Source organism: Hyperolius riggenbachi, chromosome 2 (assembly GCF_040937935.1).
Source record: "Hyperolius riggenbachi isolate aHypRig1 chromosome 2, aHypRig1.pri, whole genome shotgun sequence".
NCBI classification, from domain to species: domain Eukaryota; kingdom Metazoa; phylum Chordata; class Amphibia; order Anura; family Hyperoliidae; genus Hyperolius; species Hyperolius riggenbachi.
Window position 1 is genome coordinate 417,962,826 of NC_090647.1, and position 25,928 is coordinate 417,988,753.

The 25,928-nt window shown below is 44.6% G+C and overlaps 1 protein-coding gene across 5 annotated transcripts in view; it reads right to left on the reverse strand.

The window, feature by feature from the left end:
* SYTL5 (synaptotagmin like 5) overlaps nt 1-25,928 on the reverse strand; it is a 331,232-nt gene that overhangs the window by 62,668 nt on the left and 242,636 nt on the right. For 4 of the 5 annotated variants that reach the window (XM_068269884.1, XM_068269887.1, XM_068269883.1 and 1 more), the window contains 2 exons: nt 21,759-21,833; nt 5,254-5,319 (listed from right to left, as the gene is read on the reverse strand). In XM_068269884.1, coding sequence (XP_068125985.1) covers nt 5,254-5,319; nt 21,759-21,833 — 141 coding nt within the window. The remainder of the gene's footprint in view (nt 1-5,253; nt 5,320-21,758; nt 21,834-25,928) is intronic. The other variant, XM_068269886.1, reaches the window with a different exon arrangement.

Here is a 25,928-nt window from a genome sequence, read left to right on the forward strand (position 1 = left end):
TTTTCGTTCCACTTCTCACGTGTACACCACTTTGTATTGGTCTTTCACATGGAATTCCAATAAAATTGATTCATGTTTGTGGCAGTAATGTGACAAAATGTGGAAAACTTCAAGGGGGCCGAATACTTTTGCAAGCCACTGTAACTTACACAGCCCATTGGGTCAACCTGGTGACCGATGGCAAGCAGGGAGTACATGGCTGTGCAGCAGACCAACTTGTGACACCTCCACGGCTTGCAGGCAGGCCTCCTGCCACCTCTACTCCTTCTCCTCCTGCTACATTCTCTTCGCTATCACCCTCCTCCTTCTCCTTGGCTGAATGGCAGTTCAACTCTACTGGTACTGCGATCTCCTCTCCAGCTACACAGCCCCAGCTCCCTAGAGCCTATGCTGCATGCCAGGTACGAAGGTGTCACGCCATCTTAGACATGTCTTGCCTCAAAGCGGAGAGTCACACTGGACCAGCTCTCCTGGCTGCTCTTAACAAACAGGTGGATCAGTGGTTGACCCCGCACCAGCTGGAAATCGGCAACGTGATGTGTGACAACGGCAGCAATCTCATTTCCGCGTTGAATTTGGGAAAGCTGACACATGTACCCTGCATGGCACATGTGCTGAATCTAGTCATTCAAAGATTTGTGTCAAAGTACCCAAGCTTAAAGGACATCCTGAAGCAGGCCAGGAAGTTGTGTGGGCATTTCAGGCAGTCTTACACGGCCATGGCACGCTTTGTGGACATTCAGCGGAGATACAACTTGCCGGTGAGACACTTGATATGTGATAGCCCGACTCGCTGGGATTTGACCCGGGTCATGTTCTCTCGCCTGCTAGAACAGGAGAAAGCCGTCACCCAGTACCTGTACAATTACAGTAAAAGGACACAATCTGGGGAGATGGGGATGTTCTGGCCCAACAACTGGACACTGATGCGAAATGCATGCAGGCTCATGCGGCCGTTTGATGAGGTGACAAACCTGGTGAGTCGCAGTGAAGGCACCATCAGCGACTTGATCCCGTACACTTACTTCCTGGAGCGTGCCGTGCGTAGAGTGTGGGATCAAGCTGTGGAGGAGCGTGAAGAGGAACAGTTACAGAAGGAACAGTTGTAGGAGCAATTTTCAACAGGACCAGATGTTTCCTCAACACCTGCGGCAGCACAGAGGGGGGAGGAGGAGGAAGAGTCATGTGGGGAAGAGGAGTCAGACTCGGATAATGAGGAAGGTGTTTCTTTGGAGGAGGAGGCGGCGGCAGAAGAACAACTGCAGCAGGCATCGCAGGGGGCTTGTGCTGCTCGAAGTTCCTGTGGTATTGTTTGTGGCTGGGGGGAGGAGGAGGACTTACCTGACGTCACTGAGAAAGAGCAAGAGGAGATGGATAGTACGTCTGGATTCAACTTTGTGCAGATGGCGTCTTTCATGCTGTCCAGCCTGTTGAGGGACCCCCGTATAAAAAAACTCAAGGGCAATGAGCTGTACTGGGTGACCACGCTTCTAGACCCTCGGTATAAGCACAAAGTGGCAGACATGTTACCAACTCACCTGAAGGCAGAAAGGATACAGCACTTGCAGAACAAGCTGGCAACTATGCTTTTACAATGCAAGAGTGATGTCACAGCACAACGCAATAAAGGTACCATCCTTCTACCATGTCCACGCAGGCAAGGACAGGACGCTCCAGCGATCTCATGGTGATGTCAGACATGCGGATATTCTTTAGTCCAACGCCTCGACTTAGCGCTTCCGTATCCACCCTCCACCAATGCCTGGACCAGCAGGTAGCTGACTACCTGGCCTTAAGTGTGGATGTAGACGCTGTGAGCAGCGATGAACCCTTGGACTACTGGGTGCGCAGGCTTGACCTGTGGCCAGAGCTGTCACAATTTGCCATCCAACTTCTGTCTTGACCTGCCTCAAGCGTCCTGTCAGAAAGGACCTTCAGTGCAGCTGGAGGCATTGTCACTGAGAAGAGAAGTCGCCTAAGTCACAAAAGTGTTCAGTACCTCACCTTTATCAAAATGAATGAGGCATGGATCCCGGAAGGCTACTGCCCGCCCAAAGACTAAGTCAGTCCCCACACACAGCATCTCTGCCTGCACGCAGTGTGACAGGCTGCCTGCCTCAAGACTAAGTCGCTCCCCACACAGCACCCCACACAGCACCTCTTCCCGCAGGCCGCTTGACTGCCTTCTCCGCCACCACCAACAGGGTCCAGGACTGCAGGAGGATTCCTGATTTTTTAAGGCCGCTGCTAGCAGCTGCTAGCTAGCTGCTAGCTAGCTGCTAGCAGCGGCCGCTATAATAATTTTTCTGGTGCGTGTACATGCCTGCCTAATTTTTCTGGCTGCACTGCGGCTGCAACAACAAAAGGCATATACATGTGCCCATTCCCCTTTGTGATCATTACCTTGCCGCGGTGAAGGGGCTTGCGTATCACAATGAAGCAATGACCGCCGGCTACATGAGTGTCTCATGGCGTGGCACACCAAAGATAATAAGGTTGTTGCCTGATTGTGGACAGACCAAATTTGATCAGCTGGACAGTCACTGTTCTGTCATTCAGCTACCTCAGCCCGGTGACCATATGGGCTGGAAAGCCGCCATCACCTGCACTCTCGTCATGGTGCGCACCAGTCCAGCACGGCCGTCACTACACAAACAGCTGTTTGCAGTCACTGCAAACCTTTCACTGCATCTTTGACTGCACATTGTATTATACCTGGCAGTCAGTGCATACATTTCACTTGAATGGATGGCAGACTTGCCCTCCATAGCAGATTCTTGTTACAGGTAGTACAGTCTATCAGTGTCATATACAGCAGGGCCTCGAAAGTCCTCCTTTTGGTCACTACCTCGGGATGTGCATGCCATATCTGCTGCCTTCCTTGGATGTGTGGTAGCCGTTCCTGCTCCTTTGCCCACAGCGTGCCTGCTGCCTTCCTTGGATGTGTGGTGGAGGTAGCCGTTTCTTAGGCTCCCACTCCGGACCGGAATCGAACCCTGATTCCCCGGACATTACCCGTGGTCACTCGCAGTGGCAGACTTGCCCTCCATGAAAGATTTTCGTTGCAGGTACTGAACAGCAAGTAGAACAAGTATTTAAAAAAATAGCTGTAAGCTTTAACAATGGTAGAGAAAGAACCATTGAAAGTTGATAAGGCAGTCAGACATTACCTGACATCACTGAGTGAGGAAGAGCAATCTCGCCATGGTGCGCACCAGTCCAGCACGGCCGTCACTGCGCAAACAGCTGTTTGCGGTGCGTTACACAGTGAGTTTGGTTTGTCAGTGTGAATCAGTACTCTAATTACACTCCCTGATTGATGTATACACATGCAAGATGTTTTAAAGCACTTTAGGTCTGCAATTTAGCATTCAATGTGATTTCTGCCCTTAAAACGCTGCTTTGCGTCAAATCCAGATTTTTCCCGCGGGACTTTTGGCGTCTATCCCACTCCGCCATGCCGCCCTCCAGGTGTTAGACCCCCTTGAAACAAATTTTCCATCACTTTTGTGGCCAGCATAAGTGGTTCTATTTTTCACAGTTCGCCTCCCCATTGAAGTCCATTGCGGTTCGCAGAAGTTCGTGCGAACCAAACTTTTGGCGCAAGATCGCGAACCTGGTTCGCGGACCGTAAATCGGAGGCTTGGGCCATCTCTATGGATAACTAATGGGCAGCTAGAAGGGGGGAACATGGCAGCTCCTATACCTAAAAACCAGGACAAACTTCAGTAAAACAATTGGCACTTGGTTCCCTTTAATGCTGTAGAGACCAAGAAACCAAATGCTCTCGATATGGTTTCTTTAAGAGGCACACAGGGTGCAATACGGTGGATCAACAGCATAGTGGATTTGAATTGTGCTCTCATCGCTAAACTGAAGAAAGGATAATGATGACTGCCACTAAAACAGCCATCTGCTGAGTAATCCATTCCATTTGTATTTTTTAACAGCTGAAGCTTTGTAAGGTAGCAGCTTTCTCAAGCAGAAGCTTGAAATCCATCCATAAACTCCCAAGTGCCTGACAATAGACTGGAGGTAACAGCCTCAGAATTATTTGCTATTGATTTCTTTTACAAAAGACTTGCAGCATCCAAGCATGCTAATGTACCGTCTAAAAAGAGATTTAACTGAGCTGTTAGTGTAATCACAGTATTTCAGGAACCACGTTATGGATTAGTTATTCTTATTGTACAACTTTAAATACAAAATGACAGATGAAATGTTAAAGAAGTGGTCAATAGGGCACTGGAAACATTTTGCTGTAAGCCTGTCTGTTTCTTCAAGATTCAGATGTTTCATTTTGTTAAGTATATTTTAATGACAGGTTAGCTTTAATAATTTGCATTAACCAGACACAGTCTAGTTTCATTTTACCATATATCTACCATATCAATCTTATCTCTCAAATATAGATAGTCAGTCAGATGCAAATAATTCTGACTCAAATGCATATATACTGTACCTGTAATGAAAATAAGTGCTTCTATGGGGTGCTCACCTCGGAAGGGGGAAACCTCTGGATCCTAAAGAGGCTCCCCCATCCTTCTCCGTCCCTCCATTCAAGTGCAGGGGCCCCTTGTCGGCAGCCCATCTCCCGGTGTCCCCTCCGTTGCAGATGCTGATTGAGGCCGGTATCTTCTGTGCCTGTGCGAGCACACGACCACAGCACTCACTGGGTCAGCATCTGCAACGGAAGGGACACCGGGAGAATGTCTGGGAGCGGAGCTGCAGCAAGGGACACATAACCTTCCAGGGGCTGGAGGAAGCCCCAGGCAAGTAGAGCTATTTTTTTTAAATGCCTGAAATTTCCTTTAATCAATTAATTGAAAACAGCTGTTACTTTCTGGTCGACTTTCGTACAAGAAAAGATTTGGTGATGTCTCTAAAACAATGCTTAACAATGCTTAAATATACTTCTTATTGGTATATGTTTGCACATATTTTAAATGTTACAGTTTTTCGCTGTAGTGCCCCTTTAAGGTAATTTTGATGGTACCCTGCTGGTACCTTCTGCTGTCTTACAGCAGCAATTTCCTGTGATTCAGCTTTCTAATTCTCCACATCCTGGTTATCATTATGTTAATACTTTACCAATATGCACCATTTATTGGTTATACTGCACCAATAGGTTTTTATGACTGCTGATTAGCCATTGAAAATGATAACATACCACATTTCACAGTAATTTAATCAAATGCTTTCATTAGGATAAAGTAAAGAAGGTAGAGACAGGTGTATTAAGGAGAGACTCACAGTGTCTGCATCAGCATCAGGGACACTTAAGTGGGTCCATTTTCTGTCAGAGATTGCCGGGGCATTCTTTCAAAGAAGAGAAAAATAGCAGAAAGTAGCAAAGGCAAAGACATTAGAAGCAGATCAAGCTGGACAAAGATAAGAATACAAAGCAGCAAAGGTAAAACACATTAGAAGAGGATGAGGCTTGAAATAGAAACATAAAAAATAATTTCACAACACATTAAGGCCTCTTTCACAGTGCAACGTTAAAGTCGCACATTAGAATATGTTTTAACGTGTACTAACGGAAAGCACTATTAAGTCTGTGCAACATTCACAGTGCACACGTTGCGTTGTGTGTAACGTGTACCAATATTTAGAAAGTGCTGCATGCTGTGCATTTAGCAATAAATCTGCTGCGTTGTGTGTGTTGCACATGCTCAGTAATGTTTTTTTTTTTTTTAATGTAACGCATGCGCCGTTTTCGTTCCATCACTGTGCGACGAATACAGCGCACCAAACGCAGGGCTAAAGAATGTACTATAACGTCCAAGTTAAAGCTCTTCAATGCGTTGCATTAGGGGCACGTTATGCGACCTTAACGTTGCATCAAACGCAACTTCCCACTGTGAAAGAGGCCTAAAGAGAATCTGTACTCTAAAATTCTTACAATAAAAAGCATACCATTCTATTCATTATGTTCTCCTGGGCCCCTCTGTGCTGTTTCTGCCACTCCCTGCTGCGATCCTGGCTTGTAATTGCCAGTTTAAGGCAGTGTTTACAAACAAAAGACATGGCTGCTAACCAGAGTGTGATAGGCTGAGAGGAGCTCAGTCTGTGACTCATACAGAGCCTGCAGGGGGCGTCGAGAGGGTGTGTATAGCTTCTATCCTATCACAAGTAGAACAGCACATTCCTGCCTGAGCTCGACAAAGCCGTCAGAGGAAAGAAGATTAGATTATATAACAGCGATAATACAGCCACTGTGCAACTAAGTAAGGCGGCAGTAAGACAGACCACATTAGAACAGGTATAGTAACTTATAGGATAGAAGAAATAAGGCTGAATATTTTGTTACAGAGTCTGTTAGAAATATTTGTAGAAATGCACTCGCTATCCGAATTAAATGGTGACGTGCCCAGGCTGTAGAAACACCACTCCTGAAGCAAAAAGTCAGCCGGCACCGTCAAATGTAATGCTCTTTTAGAAACTTATTGTAGCTCTGTCATCTTTTCAGCATGACGTTTCGGAGAGTGACAACTCCTTTTTCAAATGCATGACAGGTTTGACAATATGTATACAAACATAGCACTTTTTATACCCACCAACCCTTCCATTCAGCCAATAGGCTTGTTCCAGCCTCACCACCAATCACAATCTCCGCTACTATGCGGACCTGATGGGAAACTGGTTGCTTATATGGTGAACCAATCACCTATGTGGAAAAACATCACGTGGTCAGAGGGGGAAGGAGAGCCGGGAGTGGGCGCCTCCGCTCGTCATTGCGGAACACGCCCCCCCCCCCCCCCGCCGCCCGTCATGCCCTCGTCTCCACCTACAGGTACTCGGACCGGATGGGAGACAGGGCTCGGATGCATCTCCACTGGCGTATTGCCAGTGGGTGTACGATGTCCCGAAGATCCACCCACCAGAGGGAAGGCCACTTGCCACTTGGAAACCGGCTAGACGCTACTACTGTTTACAGTGGTGGGCGCCGGCCGGTTTCCATGGCAACGCGGAGTTGTGGGTGGCGGCGGTTGGTCCGCTCGCAAGTGGCCTTCCCTCTGGTGGGTGGATCTTTGGGACATCGTACACCCACTGGCAATACGCCAGTGGAGATGCATCCGAGCCCTGTCTCCCATCAGGTCCGAGTACCTGTAGGTGGAGACGAGGGCATGACGGGCGGCGGGGGGGCGTGTTCCGCAATGACGAGCGGAGGCGCCCACTCCCGGCTCTCCTTCCCACTCTGACCACGTGATGTTTTTCCACATAGGTGATTGGTTCACCATATAAGCAGGTTCACCATATAAGCAACCAGTTTCCCATCAGGTCCGCATAGTAGCGGAGATTGTGATTGGTGGTGAGGCTGGAACAAGCCTATTGGCTGAATGGAAGGGATGGTGGGTATAAAAAGAGCTATGTTTGTATACATATTGTCAAACCTGTCATGCATTTGAAAAAGGAGTTGTCACTCCGAAACGTCATGCTGAAAAGATGACAGAGCTACAATAAATTTCTAAAAGAGCATTACATTTGACGGTGCCGGCTGACTTTCTTGTTACAGAGTCTCTTTAAATAGACTGGCCTGTATTTAAAATCCATGTTGCTCCAGTAATATGTTGATATGTTAATGATGATGATCATTACTACAGTCTCCCGCACTTCTGTAGCGAACCACTTACTGATTATAAGCCAAAGGGTAACTGAACTAAATAATAGCCAGAGCAACTCAACCAGTAATGTAATTATAAAGCATTGCTGATTTTGCCTTCCTGATTAATCTAAAGCTACGTACCCATGTTGTCATTTTTAAAGCTTTTTTTTGCATGAAGAGTGATTGTTTCCGCAATATCACGGTGTGGGTACATTATGTTTTTGTGATTCATAGCGATTACAACCATCACTGTGGATCAGATCTTTAAGATCCCTGACTACTCCCGCGTAAAGTGCTGCACTCGTTTGCATTCTTGTTCACGCCAGTCGTGTGCCATTGTGCTGTTAATGGGACCAATGTGAACAGAACAATTGCAAAACTACAAGGTCCATCACTTTCCTCCAGATGGTGCTGATAAACCCAATCAATGGCCTAAGCCCCGAACACACGCTTTTTAAAACTTGATAACGACTGCCTCTGCCGAGAATCCAGCATGTGTACTGCAATACCTTACCCCCCTCAACCACAGCCTGGTACCGACAGCTCACCCAGCTCCTACATGACGTCACACCCATGTCACTCTGTCAGCTGTCCGCCTCCCCTCAATTTCAACAGAACATGCCACTATAGCCTCAGTCCTGCAATAGTAACCGAGTGATCGGGTCCCAATCCCCGCCAGGTGACATGTCTGGTACGTGTGTATGAGCCTTTAATGTCAGCTGAATACAGGGCTAGGATCCTAAGAGACCTGGGGCACTTATGGTCAAAATGGGTGTGGTCGTGCACCAGAATGTGGGTATGGTCATGGGTGGAGCCACATTTACATGAGCTTAACAGCGGTCTAAGTAGGCCTGCCTAGCAAAATGTTGGATGAAGCCCCCCCCTTTAAAGGGAACCTAAACTGAGAGAGATATGGATGTTTCCTTTTAAACAATACCAGTTGCCTGGCAATCCTCCTGATCTCTTTGGCTGCAGTAGTAGCTGAATCACAGACCTGAAACAAGCATGCAGCCAGTGGCGTAGCTAAGGAGCTGTGAGCCCCGATGCAAGTTTTACAATGGGGCCCCCCAAGCACTCTATACATAACAATTGATACGGCGCACCAAAACCTGCCAATGGCAACTACAGTGTCAGAGGTGCAAGAAGGGGATGGGGAACAGTTTGTTGATGATTACCACTATTCAAAGCATCTACAGAAGTGATTATTTTGAGCACAGGACCAATAGAGAGCTAATACTGTAGTTGAGGGAGGGCCCTTCGGGGGCTCCTCTGGCCCAAGGGCCCCGATGCGGTCGCTACCTCTGCACCCCCTATTGCTAGGCCCCTGCATGCAGCTAATCCAGTCTGACTTCAGTCAGAGCACTTGATCTGCATGCTTGTTGAGGGGCTGTGGCTAAAAGTATTAGAGACACAGGACCTGCAGGAGAGTCAGGCAACTGGTATTATCTAAAAGGAAAAAAATCACATCCTTCTCAGTTTAGGTTCCCTTTAATACAAATAAAATGCAGCATATCACATAAATAGGTGCTTAAACATATCTAGGCAGAGTTACCTGGCTTCTGCTGGGTTGTCTGGCCTGCTGCCAGGTTAATCTGGCAGTTCCCCCATAGCATTCCCCTCCCATGCTCCCACAGGCCTCCCATTAAGACATCTGGAGCACCCCAGAATAGATCCAGGGCATGTGCCACTGATCTTTGGGGCTAGCAACGCCCCTGGCTGGATAGCATACTGGGGTGTTGCCTTTGACCAGAGTTCAAATCTCATCAGTATGTAAAACAGTGTGGGGTCTATGGGCAAGGCTCCCTAATGATCCTGGTCACCCATGGATCATGCCCTGAGTGGCTGCAGCTCTGAACTGCAAGGAAAAAAGCTAGATATAAATGTTATGTGTCTTATATACAGTAATGTAGAAAGAACGTTGTTGATTAGAGGTAAACAATGCTGGATGGCCAGTGCAATTTAAACAAAAAGGGCTAATTTCCCAAATATTGCCCTACTCTTGTTTTCCTTTGATTGACTATATGTCTGTATAGGGGAGGGATTGTGTAACACTATATGTTCTCTCCAAGACATTTGGAAGAGTTTGGGTAGCCATACATCTGGCGACTTGTTGCCTGAACGACCATCTGATTTGATTATTATAATATATTATAATTTATATCCTTATATGATATAGTTATTTCCTTTTAAACAATACCAGTTACCTGTCAGTACTGATGATCATCTGGCTTCTTTAGTGTCTGAGACTCAACCCTGAAACAAGCATGCAGCTAATCCAGTCAGACTTTCGTCTTATGAGCGCTTATCATTTGTCTGTTTTGCTTGTCTTATGAAATGTGTATACCATTTATGAATAGCAGCACGAGGAATTATGTTTTTATTGCTAGGTTAGAGGTAGGTCTTCCCCAAGGGGGTACGTCACCGCCGTGGGGAAGTCTATTAGGTCATAATTTGTGCACTAATTATCACTGAAGCTAACACCCCCCCTTGGTCTATAGTGATGCAGGGTGTGTAATATAGTCCAGCTTCTGGAGCTCTGCCCACCGTTGCAGCTTAATCACTAATTCCCCCTCCCTCTCTTTGCCTGCAGTGTATGCTGGGTGTGTAATTTAGTCCAGTTTCTGGAGCTCTGCTCACCATTGCAGTTAAATCATTCAGGTATGAGGTTGTTTGAAAGCGCTGCCATGTCTCCCACTGTGCAAACTTAAATGTAAGTATACTAGTGGCTAGCTGCCTTCACTGTTTTAAATTCACTCTCAAATTTTTAGATTAGAGTTAGCACATAATTTTGCATCTGTTTTGCATTAGAGGCATGTATTCAGCCCTAGGGGGCTCTGCATTGCCGCTGATGGCTCACAATTCAGGTGCATCCTTGAGCGCTTATCATTTGTCTGTTTTGCTTGTCTTATGAAATGTGTATACCATTTATGAATAGCAGCACGAGGAATTATGTTTTTATTGCTAGGTTAGAGGTAGGTCTTCCCCAAGGGGGTACGTCACCGCCGTGGGGAAGTCTATTAGGTCATAATTTGTGCACTAATTATCACTGAAGCTAACACCCCCCCTTGGTCTATAGTGATGCAGGGTGTGTAATATAGTCCAGCTTCTGGAGCTCTGCCCACCGTTGCAGCTTAATCACTAATTCCCCCTCCCTCTCTTTGCCTGCAGTGTATGCTGGGTGTGTAATTTAGTCCAGTTTCTGGAGCTCTGCTCACCATTGCAGTTAAATCATTCAGGTATGAGGTTGTTTGAAAGCGCTGCCATGTCTCCCACTGTGCAAACTTAAATGTAAGTATACTAGTGGCTAGCTGCCTTCACTGTTTTAAATTCACTCTCAAATTTTTAGATTAGAGTTAGCACATAATTTTGCATCTGTTTTGCATTAGAGGCATGTATTCAGCCCTAGGGGGCTCTGCATTGCCGCTGATGGCTCACAATTCAGGTGCATCCTTGAGCGCTTATCATTTGTCTGTTTTGCTTGCCTTATGAAATGTGTATACCATTTATGAATAGCAGCACGAGGAATTATGTTTTTATTGCTAGGTTAGAGGTAGGTCTTCCCCAAGGGGGTACGTCACCGCCGTGGGGAAGTCTATTAGGTCATAATTTGTGCACTAATTATCACTGAAGCTAACACCCCCCCTTGGTCTATAGTGATGCAGGGTGTGTAATATAGTCCAGCTTCTGGAGCTCTGCCCACCGTTGCAGCTTAATCACTAATTCCCCCTCCCTCTCTTTGCCTGCAGTGTATGCTGGGTGTGTAATTTAGTCCAGTTTCTGGAGCTCTGCTCACCATTGCAGTTAAATCATTCAGGTATGAGGTTGTTTGAAAGCGCTGCCATGTCTCCCACTGTGCAAACTTAAATGTAAGTATACTAGTGGCTAGCTGCCTTCACTGTTTTAAATTCACTCTCAAATTTTTAGATTAGAGTTAGCACATAATTTTGCATCTGTTTTGCATTAGAGGCATGTATTCAGCCCTAGGGGGCTCTGCATTGCCGCTGATGGCTCACAATTCAGGTGCATCCTTGAGCGCTTATCATTTGTCTGTTTTGCTTGCCTTATGAAATGTGTATACCATTTATGAATAGCAGCACGAGGAATTATGTTTTTATTGCTAGGTTAGAGGTAGGTCTTCCCCAAGGGGGTACGTCACCGCCGTGGGGAAGTCTATTAGGTCATAATTTGTGCACTAATTATCACTGAAGCTAACACCCCCCCTTGGTCTATAGTGATGCAGGGTGTGTAATATAGTCCAGCTTCTGGAGCTCTGCCCACCGTTGCAGCTTAATCACTAATTCCCCCTCCCTCTCTTTGCCTGCAGTGTATGCTGGGTGTGTAATTTAGTCCAGTTTCTGGAGCTCTGCTCACCATTGCAGTTAAATCATTCAGGTATGAGGTTGTTTGAAAGCGCTGCCATGTCTCCCACTGTGCAAACTTAAATGTAAGTATACTAGTGGCTAGCTGCCTTCACTGTTTTAAATTCACTCTCAAATTTTTAGATTAGAGTTAGCACATAATTTTGCATCTGTTTTGCATTAGAGGCATGTATTCAGCCCTAGGGGGCTCTGCATTGCCGCTGATGGCTCACAATTCAGGTGCATCCTTGAGCGCTTATCATTTGTCTGTTTTGCTTGTCTTATGAAATGTGTATACCATTTATGAATAGCAGCACGAGGAATTATGTTTTTATTGCTAGGTTAGAGGTAGGTCTTCCCCAAGGGGGTACGTCACCGCCGTGGGGAAGTCTATTAGGTCATAATTTGTGCACTAATTATCACTGAAGCTAACACCCCCCCTTGGTCTATAGTGATGCAGGGTGTGTAATATAGTCCAGCTTCTGGAGCTCTGCCCACCGTTGCAGCTTAATCACTAATTCCCCCTCCCTCTCTTTGCCTGCAGTGTATGCTGGGTGTGTAATTTAGTCCAGTTTCTGGAGCTCTGCTCACCATTGCAGTTAAATCATTCAGGTATGAGGTTGTTTGAAAGCGCTGCCATGTCTCCCACTGTGCAAACTTAAATGTAAGTATACTAGTGGCTAGCTGCCTTCACTGTTTTAAATTCACTCTCAAATTTTTAGATTAGAGTTAGCACATAATTTTGCATCTGTTTTGCATTAGAGGCATGTATTCAGCCCTAGGGGGCTCTGCATTGCCGCTGATGGCTCACAATTCAGGTGCATCCTTGAGCGCTTATCATTTGTCTGTTTTGCTTGTCTTATGAAATGTGTATACCATTTATGAATAGCAGCACGAGGAATTATGTTTTTATTGCTAGGTTAGAGGTAGGTCTTCCCAGCTTCTGGAGCTCTGCCCACCGTTGCAGCTTAATCACTAATTCCCCCTCCCTCTCTTTGCCTCTTTTTGCCTCTCTTTGCCTGCAGTGTATGCTGGGTGTGTAATTTAGTCCAGTTTCTGGAGCTCTGCTCACCATTACAGTTAAATCATTCAGGTATGAGGTTGTTTGAAAGCGCTGCCATGTCTCCCACTGTGCAGACTTTCGTCAGAGCACTTGATCTGCATGCTTGATCAAGGTCTATGGCTACTAAAAGTATTAGAGGCAGAGAATCAGGGAGACAGCCAGGTAACTTGCATTGTTTAAAAGGAAATTAATATGGCAGCCTCCAAATTACTTTCACCTCAGGTTCCCTTTAAAAACATAATGCTGATTGATAGTACAGCATACAGTTAATGTTATTATATATCTAGTAAAATCTATACATTTAGTTGTTATTTCAGATATGTTGATAAAGTTTGTAATACTTAGACAAAAAGCTTGCCTGGATTTTAATCAACAACTGAAGTGAGACTGAGAGGTATATGGAGGCTGCCATATTTATTTCTTTTTAGGCAATACCAGTCACCTGGCTATCCTGCTGACCCTCTGCCTGAAATACCTTTAGCCATAGACCCTGAACAAGCATGCAGCAGACCAGGGGCTTGATTCACAAAGCGGTGCTAACCTACTTAGCACATCTAAAGTCTTTAGACATGCTAACCAGGGTGCTAAGTAGGTTAGCACCGGTTTTCTCAATTGAGAAATCCGGTGCTAACCTACTTAGCACCCTGGTTAGCATGTCTAAAGACTTTAGACGTGCTAAGTAGGTTAGCACCGCTTTGTGAATCAAGCCCCAGGTGTTTCTGACATTTTTGTAAAATCTGACAAGATTAGTTGCATGCTTGTTCCTGGTGTGATTCAGATGCTACAGCAGCCAAATAGATCAACTGGACTGTCATGCAACTGGTGTTCCTTAAAGGGGAACTGAAGAGAAAGGTATATGGAGGCTGTCATGTTTATTTCCTTTTAGACAATACCAGTTGCCTGGCAGCCCTGCTGATCCTCTGCCTCTAATACTATTAGCCATAGCCCCTGAACAAGCATGCAGCAGATCAGGTGTTTCAGTGGTTCAGACTTAAAAGTCAGATCTGACAAGACTAGCTGCATGCTTGTTTCTGGTTTTAATCAGATACTACTGCAGAGAAATAGACCAGCAGGGCTGCCAGGCAACTGGTATTGATTAAAAGGAAATAAACATGACAGCCTCCCTATACCTCTCTCTTCAGTTCCCCTTTAAGGCTACTTTCACACCAAGACGTTGCGTTTTAGGGGACGTTATGGTCGCATAACGTGCCCCTAACGCAACGTATGGTGGTGTTGAAGATGGACGTCAGATTGAGCCGCGTTATGCAGCTCTCAAAGCAACCGCTCCAGGTTAGTGATAGGAAGTCCGGATCTCTTTAAGGATTCGGATCATTTGAATCGGATCATTGAAAAGATCCGGATCTTTGAACCGAATCATTTGAATCATTTTACTAGGGAAGCAGACTGGGTGAAATGACTAGCAGGACAGGACTTTCCCTGCACTGTACATTCTGTATGTTCATGTTTCTTCCAGACAGACATCCACTGTGAACCGAATCTTTTATTGTGATGATCCGGATGATTCGACTCACAAAAAAGATCCGGATTCGTTCATGATCCGGACAACACTACAGTCCTACCACCAGTCTCTGCAGTGCAGTGAATATTAATTAGCCATGTGGCTGGCCGCAGAGGAGGAGGGGAGACCTCCTCCTCCAACATTACTGAGCATGTGCAAGCAGTCTAACGCTGCTTAGCCCAGTATAACGCACAGCATGCTGCACTTTCCTAGAACGTGCAGCGTTACAATGTAACGCAACGTGGGCACTGTGAACAGCACAATTGATTTTACAGTGCTGTGAGTTAGGCTGCGTTACTGGCTGCTGTAACGTGGGACTTTAACGTCCCACTGTGAAACCAGCCTCAAAGAAAATAAATATGGCAGCCTCCACATCCTTCTCACTTTAGTTGTCCTTAAATATAAATGGCTGTTATGGCCTCAACAAGGAGCTTAACTGCAAACTGAAGCAAGTTTATAATGACATTTTACTTGCTTCTGTTTTTAAACATTAGAATGCTAGACCATAAAAAAGCAACTTGTGTTTGAATATCTACATACGGTAACTTGTTGGACAAAATAAAGGTTAATTTTTAGCTTTGAGGTTTAATATTTATCTTAGATTCTTAGTCCTCCAAACGGTTGGAGATGTTACAAGAAGGCTTCATGCCCTTCTAGGGTAATGGCTGCCTAGCACTTGCTTCAGATCCTGACTGCAGTCTGATGACACTTGTTAATAGAGCTCCATGTTCTCACCACCATCGTTGTGAAGTGTCACACACTCCCGGAGAATGAAGATGCAGCACTTCACAGGCTCCCTCAGTACTACTTGGCTCAGTGTTCAAGAAGATTTTATAATGAGGTTAATCTGTACTGTGCTAAAAATGAACAGTAGACTATGAATGTATTGTTCAGAAATAACTCCTACAATGCCACATTACTGAAGCCTCAAGACTTTAATGGGGTTTGCAGTTTAACGTTTGAAGCTTTTGCCAGTGGTGTAGCAATAGAGGGTGCAGAGGTCTCCGCTGCACTGGGGCCCTTGGGCCAGAGGGGCCTTCCCTCAACCACAGTATTTACTTCTGTAGATGCTTTGAATAGTAGTAATCATTAGCACACGGTTCCCCATCCCCTTTTCCACCTCTGACACTGTGACTGTCCTTGATTGGTTTTGATAAGTCGTATTAATTGTTATGTATATTGCACTTGGCAGTAGCGTAGCTAGAGATGATGAGGCCCCATAGCAAACTTTCAGGGACCCTCAGATGTAGGCACTCTTGAGCAATTCCACCTGCCCATACATGACATAAGTTGATTGGGCAATTTACATTCTTGTGTAATCTACACTGCACATAGTCCATGGCACTAAGACAAAGTCAGAGGGTGACGAAACATAAGAAAGTAATTAGTGAATACTGGTCATCAAGTACCACCTGCTCCAGGGCCCCATAGTAGGTGCTGTGGCTGCTGTGGCACTTGGGACCTGGCACTTGGGGAGCCCCATGTAAAACTTGCATCTGGGCCTACAGCTTCTTAGCTACACCACTGGCTTTTGCATTGTACTTGGTTCTTCTGAATAGAAACCTTGAATGTGTGGTTTACTAAAGGTTTTAGGGATGGGGTGGTACAGTGACATAAAGCAAACCTGCTGGTTGTCTTTAGCATTCCAGAATCCAATTGCGTACAGGGAAAAGAGGGCGGGGGGGGGGGGGATAAGTAGGTCAGAAAAACCTAGATTGCCCTTTAAAGCTGATTTATAATTCAGACACATGGATTTACTTATGCCAAGCTATGGGACATTAAAGTGGACCTGAACTCTTGCATAGGACAGAAGGAAAACAGAGAGAATTGTGCCCTGCATGTATTTAGAGAGTTTAGCCTGTTTAATCCTCCCTCATATGTGACTAATCACAAGTGTAATTTGAGAGCAGCTAATTTGTAAACACAGGATGTTAACCCTATGTCTGCTTCCATGAAACCTGGTAGTAGACACACTGCAGATTTATTGCAGGATTTGTATCAGCTGTAACAAATAAATATTTTCCTTTAAAGGTTATGATGCTGTTGCTTATCTTTTAAAGCAGAGAGGAAGTTCTGAGTTTTGATTGAAAAAACTTCCTAGTTGCATATTTACCACTGGGAGGGAGAAGGCGCCCCAAAAAATAACCATGGATGTAATAAATATAAAATGGCTTACCTCTAAGAAGAAGGGGCAACGCCAATATAAGAAATTTTGATAATCAGACAGAAAAATGATAACGCATTTCGCGGAGCACAGTCCGCTTCCTCAGATCAAATAGGTCAGGGGGCAGAGCTTGAAGCACCTAAAGCTTTTAGGCGCCCCAAGCTCTGCACCTTGACTACCAAGACACTGCTTGATCTGAGGAAGCGGACTGTGCTCCGCGAAACGCGTTATTGTTTTTGTGTCTGATTCTTTTCTAGATTGGCGTTGCCCCTTCTTCTTATAGGTAAGCCATTTTATATTCATTACATACATGGTTATTTTTGGGGCACCTTCTCCCTCCCAGTGATATTGTTTACAGCCTCCTAGCTATTAGAGGTTGCTGTCAATTGTTTTTTTTGTGTACCCAAACAATCGTTTTTTTCTGGAGTGCGACCCATACATTTGAAGACAAAGAGCCCGAGTGGGGATGGGATTTCTTCGCTTGTTGTTATACTGTGTTTGCTGGTCTTGCAACCCACCTTTGTGAGTACCTCATCACTTTGTATTTATCCAGAACTTGACATTAATATTCTACTCCATAAGGGGCTCCTGGTCTCTCTGTGTTTTTTCTGTATCCGTAGGAAGTCTTGGGACTCCTCTGGACTACACACCTCCTCATAGTTGCATATTTACTATTTTAAACAGGCTACAAGGGTGCCCATGGGAAGACATGCAGACAATTGATGATGTCACATTGGGAATTAGCCAAATGACATGCATCCATCATTCCACAGCTTTATACTCCAGGCAATGGCAATGCTGTTTGAAACCTGTTTCATATCAGGGAAATGGCTATAAAACCTTTCTGCCATTTTACAGTGCAATTTCTACGCTCAATGCATTGCGTCATAAGAATTTTTATCAGCCCTCTGGGGTGACTGCGGATAACCAACACTCACATATAAATATACTGTATATGTAAATAATGCAAATAGCTTGACAGGTTTATCTGGAATAAAGAATTATGGATAGGTTTATGTGACAGTTATTAGAAAAGTAGAATAATCAGTAGCACTGAAGTCTGGCAGTAAAACTGACAGACCCTGTGTAGTCTTTTAAGCTTCACAGAGAGCTAAATTATGCAGAACTATAGCAAACATTGATAAAACTAAACAAAAGGACACACATATACAGTATTCATGAAAGACAGAGCTTTCAATTTTAGGGTGGAGGTTTAGACTATTATAAATACTTATATTTAGCTGTACTTTACTTAAACTAATCAGGAAATGATGAGTATGATCAGTAACAACAAACATATGTTGTGGATTTCACTGAATGTTTAACCTCTTCATGACCACAGGCTCCCCCCCTCCCCCAAAGACCAGGCTATTTTTCACAAAAATGGCCACTGCAGCTTTAAGGGTTCGCTGCAGGGCTGCACATTGACCATTGTTTTCTTTTTCCTCTTCCCCCTCCCTTCACCAGCCAATCAGCGCAATCGGCTGTGACAGGCTTCAGCCTACCACAGCGGATCGCTTTTGTCCCTCTGGAGGGGACAGCTGAGTGACATGGCTGTACCCTGTACAGCGCTGCCTTAACCCTCTGGGCGATACAATTATATCGCCCAGGAGGTGGCGCAGCACTATTTTTTTAAATTTTTTATTTTTTAAATCATGTAGCGAGCCCAGGGCTCGCTACATGATAGCCGCAGCACAGCGGCATCCCCCCACCCACTCCGATCGCCTTCGGCGATCAGAGTAAGCAGGAAATCCCGTTCAGAACGGGATTTCCTGCTGGGCTTCCCCGGTCGCCATGGCGACGGGGCGGGATGACGTCACCGACGTCATGGACGTCGTGACGTCAGAGGGAGTCCCGATCCACCCCTCAGCGCTGCCTGGCACTGATTGGCCAGGCTGCGCAAGGGGTCGGGTAGGGGGGGGGGCTGCGCGGCACGGCGAGCGGCGGCGGATCGGCGGTGAGTGGCGGCGATCGGAAGTTACACGCAGCTAGCAAAGTGCTAGCTGCGTGTAACAAAAAAAAAATTATGCAAATCGGCCCACCAGGGCCTGAGAAATCCCCCTGCGCGATATACCCCGAGCTCAGCTCGGGATTATCGCTCAGGAGGTTAAATTGCAGCGCTGTATGTACTAAATAGACGGCGGTTTTGCTGTCTAACACTCTCCTAATGGCGATCGCTGCTGGGAGACTGAAGCATGCGCACGATCTCCTCTAAAAGCCAGCCCCAGGACTTTATTCCGAGCGGCGTTAAGCGAACCTGGGGCTGCCACCGCAGCCACGCCCCTCTGCGTGACACGGTCCTAGAGCAGTTAAAACAAACATTTGTTCATGCCCTCTGCATCCAGAAAATCTTCAGGTCCTGGCACTTCCACCTCCGTAACATCTCCAAAATTAGCCCCTACCTAACCCCTGACACCACCACACTTATGGTCCATGCTCTGGCCTTCTCCAGTCTGGACTACTACAACGTCATCCTTTTTGCATTTATAACAGATTGCATGGATCGGAGTCTAGTGACTTAAATCCATGCAAACTATTGTAGATGCAGCTGCCAGGCTCATTCCCTTCTCCAGCTGCTCCTCTTCAGCTGCCCCTCTTTGCGAGTTCCTTCACTGGCTCCCTGTCCCCTTCAGAATAAAATGTAAGTTACTCTGCCTGGCATACACATACATCCACCATAGCCCCCCTTCATACATCTCATCCAGGAATACTCTCCAACCCGCCCTCTACACCCCTTGCATCACTTGCTCACTCGCGAGGCTCCAGGACTTCTCCAGAGCAGCCCCTACTTTATGAAACTCCCTCCTCCCTCTATTAGGCTCATCCTCCACCTTCAACTCATTCAAGCAGACATTAAAGCCCCATCTCTTGACCACTGCTTACCCACCATTTTCATAGCTCCAAACCCCTCCCTGCACCCCCTCTTATGTGTCCCTCTCCCCAATACCTAGCCAATTTACCAGAGCCCTCCCCCATGTGCTCTTCTCTGCCACCTGTCTTCACACAGTGACTTGTCCTCTATATATCCATATATTGCAATCTGTGCACCATTGTTTATTGTTACATCACTACTTTGCGTACCATTGATTAACAAAGTATTGGTAACTGGGTGAGGTTTTCCAACCTGCACAGTCAATGCTAAATGGCTGCATCAGACAACTGTTACCTCATTCCTGTGGGCACTTTAACAGCAATGCTTTAATTTTCTCAGCAATTCCCTGAGGAATAGTTGGTTGCCATGGTGTTATAAACTTCTAGTTACCACGCCAAATAGTACTATACATGAGATGAGCATAGATTGTTATGAAGTGGAAATATGTGTGTGCTCTAAAATTATGAGAATATGTTGTCTCAAAGGTTTCCACAACAATCGCTCCGAAACTCCTGTTATAACAAACATTCAATGTGAAAAATTAGAGGTAATGTGGTACTAATAATTATTGTTGTGTACACTTGTGTTCATTGTAATCACACAGTGGAGTGTGCATGAGGAGTCCTTCTTTTTCTGTACATCCTCAGTGCCCCCGACAGTAAGTTATTCCAGTGTACTTCATAGTCAGTGCAAGAGAACAGCATGTGTGCCACTGAAACACAATTTGCTCAAATATTTGCAATGTTTATAGCTGATCTAATCTCCTTGTTTGCTAGTGAATAAGCATTTACACTTTGAACTTAGAAGTGTAATGGCAAATATTTTAACATGCAGATCTGCTCTATAGCTGTAGAGCATTCAGATGCAATGAAGCCTCTATGCTGATTGGACATAAGTGCGATGGAAGCTGAAGAAAAATGGTGACCCTGTGTGCAGGAATAGCTTGATGACAGGTGACCCTGTGTGACAGAGGGGGTAAGTACATCTCACATCTCTCTCTTATTATATATTAATGATTTTGATGCTCATCCTCACATCTTAGCACTTTCTGAATCACTGATCTCAAATAAATATGATTATTACGGGTTCAAGCTATGTGTATTGCACAGTACCCAAACTATAATGCAGGCATAATGCAACACCTGTATATATATTGTGTGCCCTATTTCATATCATGGGCAGCTACCATGGAATTTGCACATTTTTGCAAATGTTATCCAGAAACACACTCTGATTTTCCCCACAATCTTTTAGGCAACCAGTGATTTTTTTTGAGCGATGAGTGGTTGTTTCCATGGATACAGGTGCGCAATCACATAAACAACATTTTTAGTGACGTTCGCCAATAACGACCATCGCGGCGAATCGGATCTTTAAGATCCCCAACGGCTCTGTGGAAAGTACTGCAATCACTTTACTTCCTGTTCATGCCCCTCATGTGCTGTGGTTTAACCTCGCATGACACAGGAAGAGGAATCGCTGAATGCTCTGCGTCAAGGGGACTTTGCTGGACCCTTCGGGTGGTGAGTATTCAGCTTAAAACCCACTACAGATAGCCAATTCATGTAGCAAATGCTCAGCATTTCATGCTAGTGCTCACTGCTCAGCGTTTTTGTTAGCATTTACTACAGTGATTTCTGAAACCTTGGGCCATATGCAATTCACTTTTTCACCTGAGTTTTCTCCTAGGTGATATTTTTAAACTTGTCAATAAAATGCCTTTTAAGCCATCAGAAAGCAAGAAAATACTCAAAATAATTTTGTTAGTACTTTTTAACCTACTTTTTGGTACTTTTTTAGTTGTAAAGTCCTGGAAAGTCATTTTAAATCAAAGATGAAAAATTCTCTCCTTGGAGAAAACTCAGGTGAAAAAGTGAATTGCACATGGCCCCTGGTGTAAGTAAAGTTAAAAATTACTTGCTGGATCTCCTTAGTACATTGCAGGCAATCGTTGCCAATCACAAAAGGCAGCTGAAAGCTTTCTAGTGGGCCCCAGGCCTAAATGTTTTTACTGCACTAGCTGTTTGTTCCAAGTGTGAGTTCATTGACTAAAACCAAAATATCAGCATGACAGCCAGAAAATGTCAATTTGTAACAGTATGATGACAGTCTTCATGAGCCTTCATGTTCTTCTAAGTTTACTTTAAAGAAGGTTGTTTGTAGTTTTACTTACTGTGGAGAATCCACTTTTAATGCTTAATGCTTTGCGTGGACCCATATCAACCTCCTCCATTTCATCTAAATATTCCTGAAGGGGAGAGAAAACAAACTTTACTGTTTTGAAAATACAGAATATAGTTGCCAACAGGTTATCATCAATTATACATTAGTTCGACTGCTGTAAAATTAAAATGATAAGGTAAGGGAACACATCAGACTTAATGATAACATGAACAAAACACTAGCTAGAGGTCAATTGCTTAATGTGCTTGTGATCCCAAAACTGAAGGAAATAATGCTGTTTACCTGGTAACAACGCATGCATGAAATAGAGGAGCGAGGAAATATAAACAATATAAACAATAATGCCCACTTTAAACTGGGCGCGATTGAAGCCGAAAACATACAAAACGATAAGTACCAATCGTAATAATATTGCAGAATGAAAATTGCTCATAATGATGATAAAACAGTAGAAAATCTTACCAATCATTTACTACCGCTTAACCTAACCCTACTCTCACACAGAACCCTCCACTACTGATGCCTAACCCTAACCCACCCTTGTGATGCCTAACCCTAAGACACCCCCCATGGTGGTGCCTAACCCTAAGACCCCGCCCTGGTAGTGCTTAACCCTAAGACCCCCCCCCCCCCCACACACACACAAACATCCTTTCTGACACCTAACCCTAACCATTCCCCCCTGCACAAACAATCTTACAAACATAAAATGTGTATATACAAACAAAATATTTGATAACGTAAAATTTGTTCATACAAACAAAATATTATTACAAAAATTATAACATTGCAAGCGTCAAAACAATAACATATTTCAAAAAATGTAATGTTCTAATGTTGAAAACTATATTTAACGGGTGCCTCAATTTCTGCTTTGGGTTTCGTATTAACGATACCTGTATTAGACACCCAAATCATCCATTAGCCGCAGGTGCCCACACTTCCTGCTACCGTAAAAATAAGATAACACTGCTGTAAACCTGATATTCTTGCAAACTATTTTCTAACTACACTGTCAGGATTCTGGTTGTTAAAGTGATCCTGTAGTAACAATGTAGACAATGCAGAAGTATGCTGAATTGGATGCTTCAAAGCGAAAAGCTTTTTAAAGAATGATTTCTTCAATAGAGTAAAGTGATTTTATTCAGGTGGTTTCACTGAAGAGCTAGTATTCTGGTCTTTGGCATATGTGTGGTCCTCTACAGGTGAAACTCGAAAAATGTAAATATCTTGCAAAAGTCCTTTTATGTCAGTAATTCAACGTAAAATGTGAATCTAATATATGAAATAGACTCATTACATGCAAAGTAAAGTATTTCAAGTCATTATTTGTTATAATTTTAAAGATTTTGGCTTACAGCTTATGAGAACCCCAAAATCTAAATCTCATACCATTAGAATATTGTGAAAATGTTCAATATTCTAGGCTCAAAGTGTCAGACTCTAATCAGCTAATTCATACAAAACACCTGCACTTTACAAATGAAAAAGTACCAAAAAGTTGGAGAAAAATCACTATGGAAATTATTTTGAGTATTTTCGTGCTTATTGGTGGTTTAAAAGGCATTTAGTCGACAAGTTGTTAAAATATCACCTAGAAGAATACTCGGGAGAAAAAGTTAATTGCATATGGGCCTAGGTCTGTGCTCCTGATCCTCAAGCTACATACAGGCAATGCTATGGGAATCCCTTCTAAGGGCTGCTCAGCAAGTGCTCAGCTCTGCGCGTGTTTGCAGGATGAACGTTGGCACTCATGATGATGTGATTTTTCATCAGAATTGCTTAGTTGTGCCATGCACGACGATGGGGATTCAAGGAAACTGCAGCATGCCATCCAGAATTGCACCGCAGTGCAAGCCTTAAAAGGGATAGGCAGTATTTCCCTACCCAACTCACCTGCAGGTAAACACTGCAGATTCAAGCCACATAGGGCCCTAGTGGAAAAGGCCTTTAATAGTTGTGGAAGGTTTTACAACCTTTCCAATTTCTTCTGACTGCCCCTGGCTGCATGCTGCTGCTACCATGATAAGATACAGTTATCAGACCTGGCAGATTTGGTTGAAAACAGATGTATGGGATTACTGTGGACTGTTATTTAGAGCAAACAAGATTTTTATTGACAAAATCTAACAAGCCCATCTATAATATGCCAAACTTGGACAATAACAATATTTCCACAGGATAAACAAGTAGGAAAGCTGGTTACTAGAAGTGTTAGCTCAATTCAAACATACAGAAAAACATAAGTGTCTAGCCTGTATGGAACCATCTTCTGAGAAACACAAGAAGTGAGCCATAGAACAAACTCTACACATAATCAGATTGCCATCCTATATACTAACCAAAGGTTGCAAGCAGGCCCAGATTTACATCACAGCAGCCTATAGGCACAGATGTCCTGGTACCTTAGACTTCTCCCTCCATGAACCTACAAACCCCCGCCTTACCGCACCTCAAGTGTGCTGGCCATCCCAGCTGTCACTTCTCCCTTACTTCCCTTGTCCATCATAGGTAGCTACAGGTGCCCCTTAGCATTAGGTAGCCAGCGGTATTCTCAATATTAAGTAGCTAGGTGCCCCCGACTGAAGGGAGTACTCATCAGTGGAATGCCGAGGCTGAGTGAGTAACCTCTCATTTGTGCTGTGCTTGGAACTCTGCATAGGGAAGGAGAGAAGGAGGCACTAGGGGAGGGGAGTAAACCACCTTTCCATCATCAGGTGCCTGTAGGCAACATGCCTACAGTGCCTTATGGTAAATCTGGCCCTGGTTGCAAGTATGCATGGGACCAGTGGGTGGCGGCTAAGTGTGGGTGGCAGCTTAGTGTGGGCGACACAGTTGTGGGTGGTGGCTTAGTGTGGGCAGGGGCTTAGTGCAACACTTGTAGTGTGCGCACACAGTTGTGTCTGTGCAAGCATACTTAAAAATGAATCTGTAACATTTAAGAAATAAAAAAAGAGCAGCAGCAGCTTAGTGCGGCATGCAATTCTTTTGAAAATTGGAGGTTTCCTGGTATATTATATAGAGCATCAGAATAGTAACCACCACCACCAAGATGAAAGACTGAAGAATGTTGCAGTGAATATGAAAATATAAGTTTACATAGAAAAAGGACAATACAAATATTGCTTTGGAAAATGAACACATAATAGATGGTCCTCGGCTGATGTGGCTGGTCTCTGCTGAGAATCTAGCACGTGTACCATGCCCCTGATCCTCCCGATACGCTGCTGAGAAATCTGGAGTGCATAGTCCAAGCCCATTGTTCTGTTACCCCACCCCCCCCCCCCCCACACACACACACACACTGTTGTCCCTCCTCCCCACTCCATAGCAACAAAATGCATCACCAGCTTTTAGGCTAGCAATGCATCTCTACAGCACTTGGCAGCAAAGTATTGCCCAAAGTGGATGAGTTCCAATCTTTATGGGTGACAGTAATGTTGTGTGTGTACGCACCTTAAAGTGGTCTAACACCCAGCATTTCAACTTTGCTTTAAAAGATTGCTTACAGTTTATAAACTATTATGCCAGATTTTTTTTTAGCAGAAATTCACTGAATGGATTAAACATGACATTTTAGTGCTGCATTTAGCTAGAAATCCTCCTCCGTGCTTGCTTGTTTAGTTACAAATGTATCTATCTACAATGTAACAAACAAACACTGCTCTGAGAGAACAAAGAGTACTTCCCCGGCAGGCTTTTCAAAGGTCTATTTGTATTCCAAATAAAGATACATTTGTAACTAAAAGATAAGAACGGATGCGGATTCCTAGTTAAATCCAACACTAAAATGTCATGTTTAACCCATTCAGTGAATTTCTGCTTAAAAAAAATCTGGCATAATAGTTTGTAAGCTGTAAGCAATCTTTTAAAGCAAAGTTGTAATGCTGGGTGTTAAACCGTTTTAAAGAGAACCCGAGGTGGGTTTGAAGAATGTAATCTGCATACAGAGGCTGGATCTGCCTATACAGCCCAGCCTCTGTTGGTATCCCAAACCCCCCTAAGGTCCCCCTGCACTCTGCAATCCCTCATAAATCACAGCCGTGCTGTCGACAAATAGCGTGTCGCAGCGGGCTGTGTTTTTCTCTATAGTGTTAGTCTGCTGCTCTCCCCGCCTCTTGCAGAACTCTGGTCCCTGCCTGCCTCCCTTCCCTCCCCG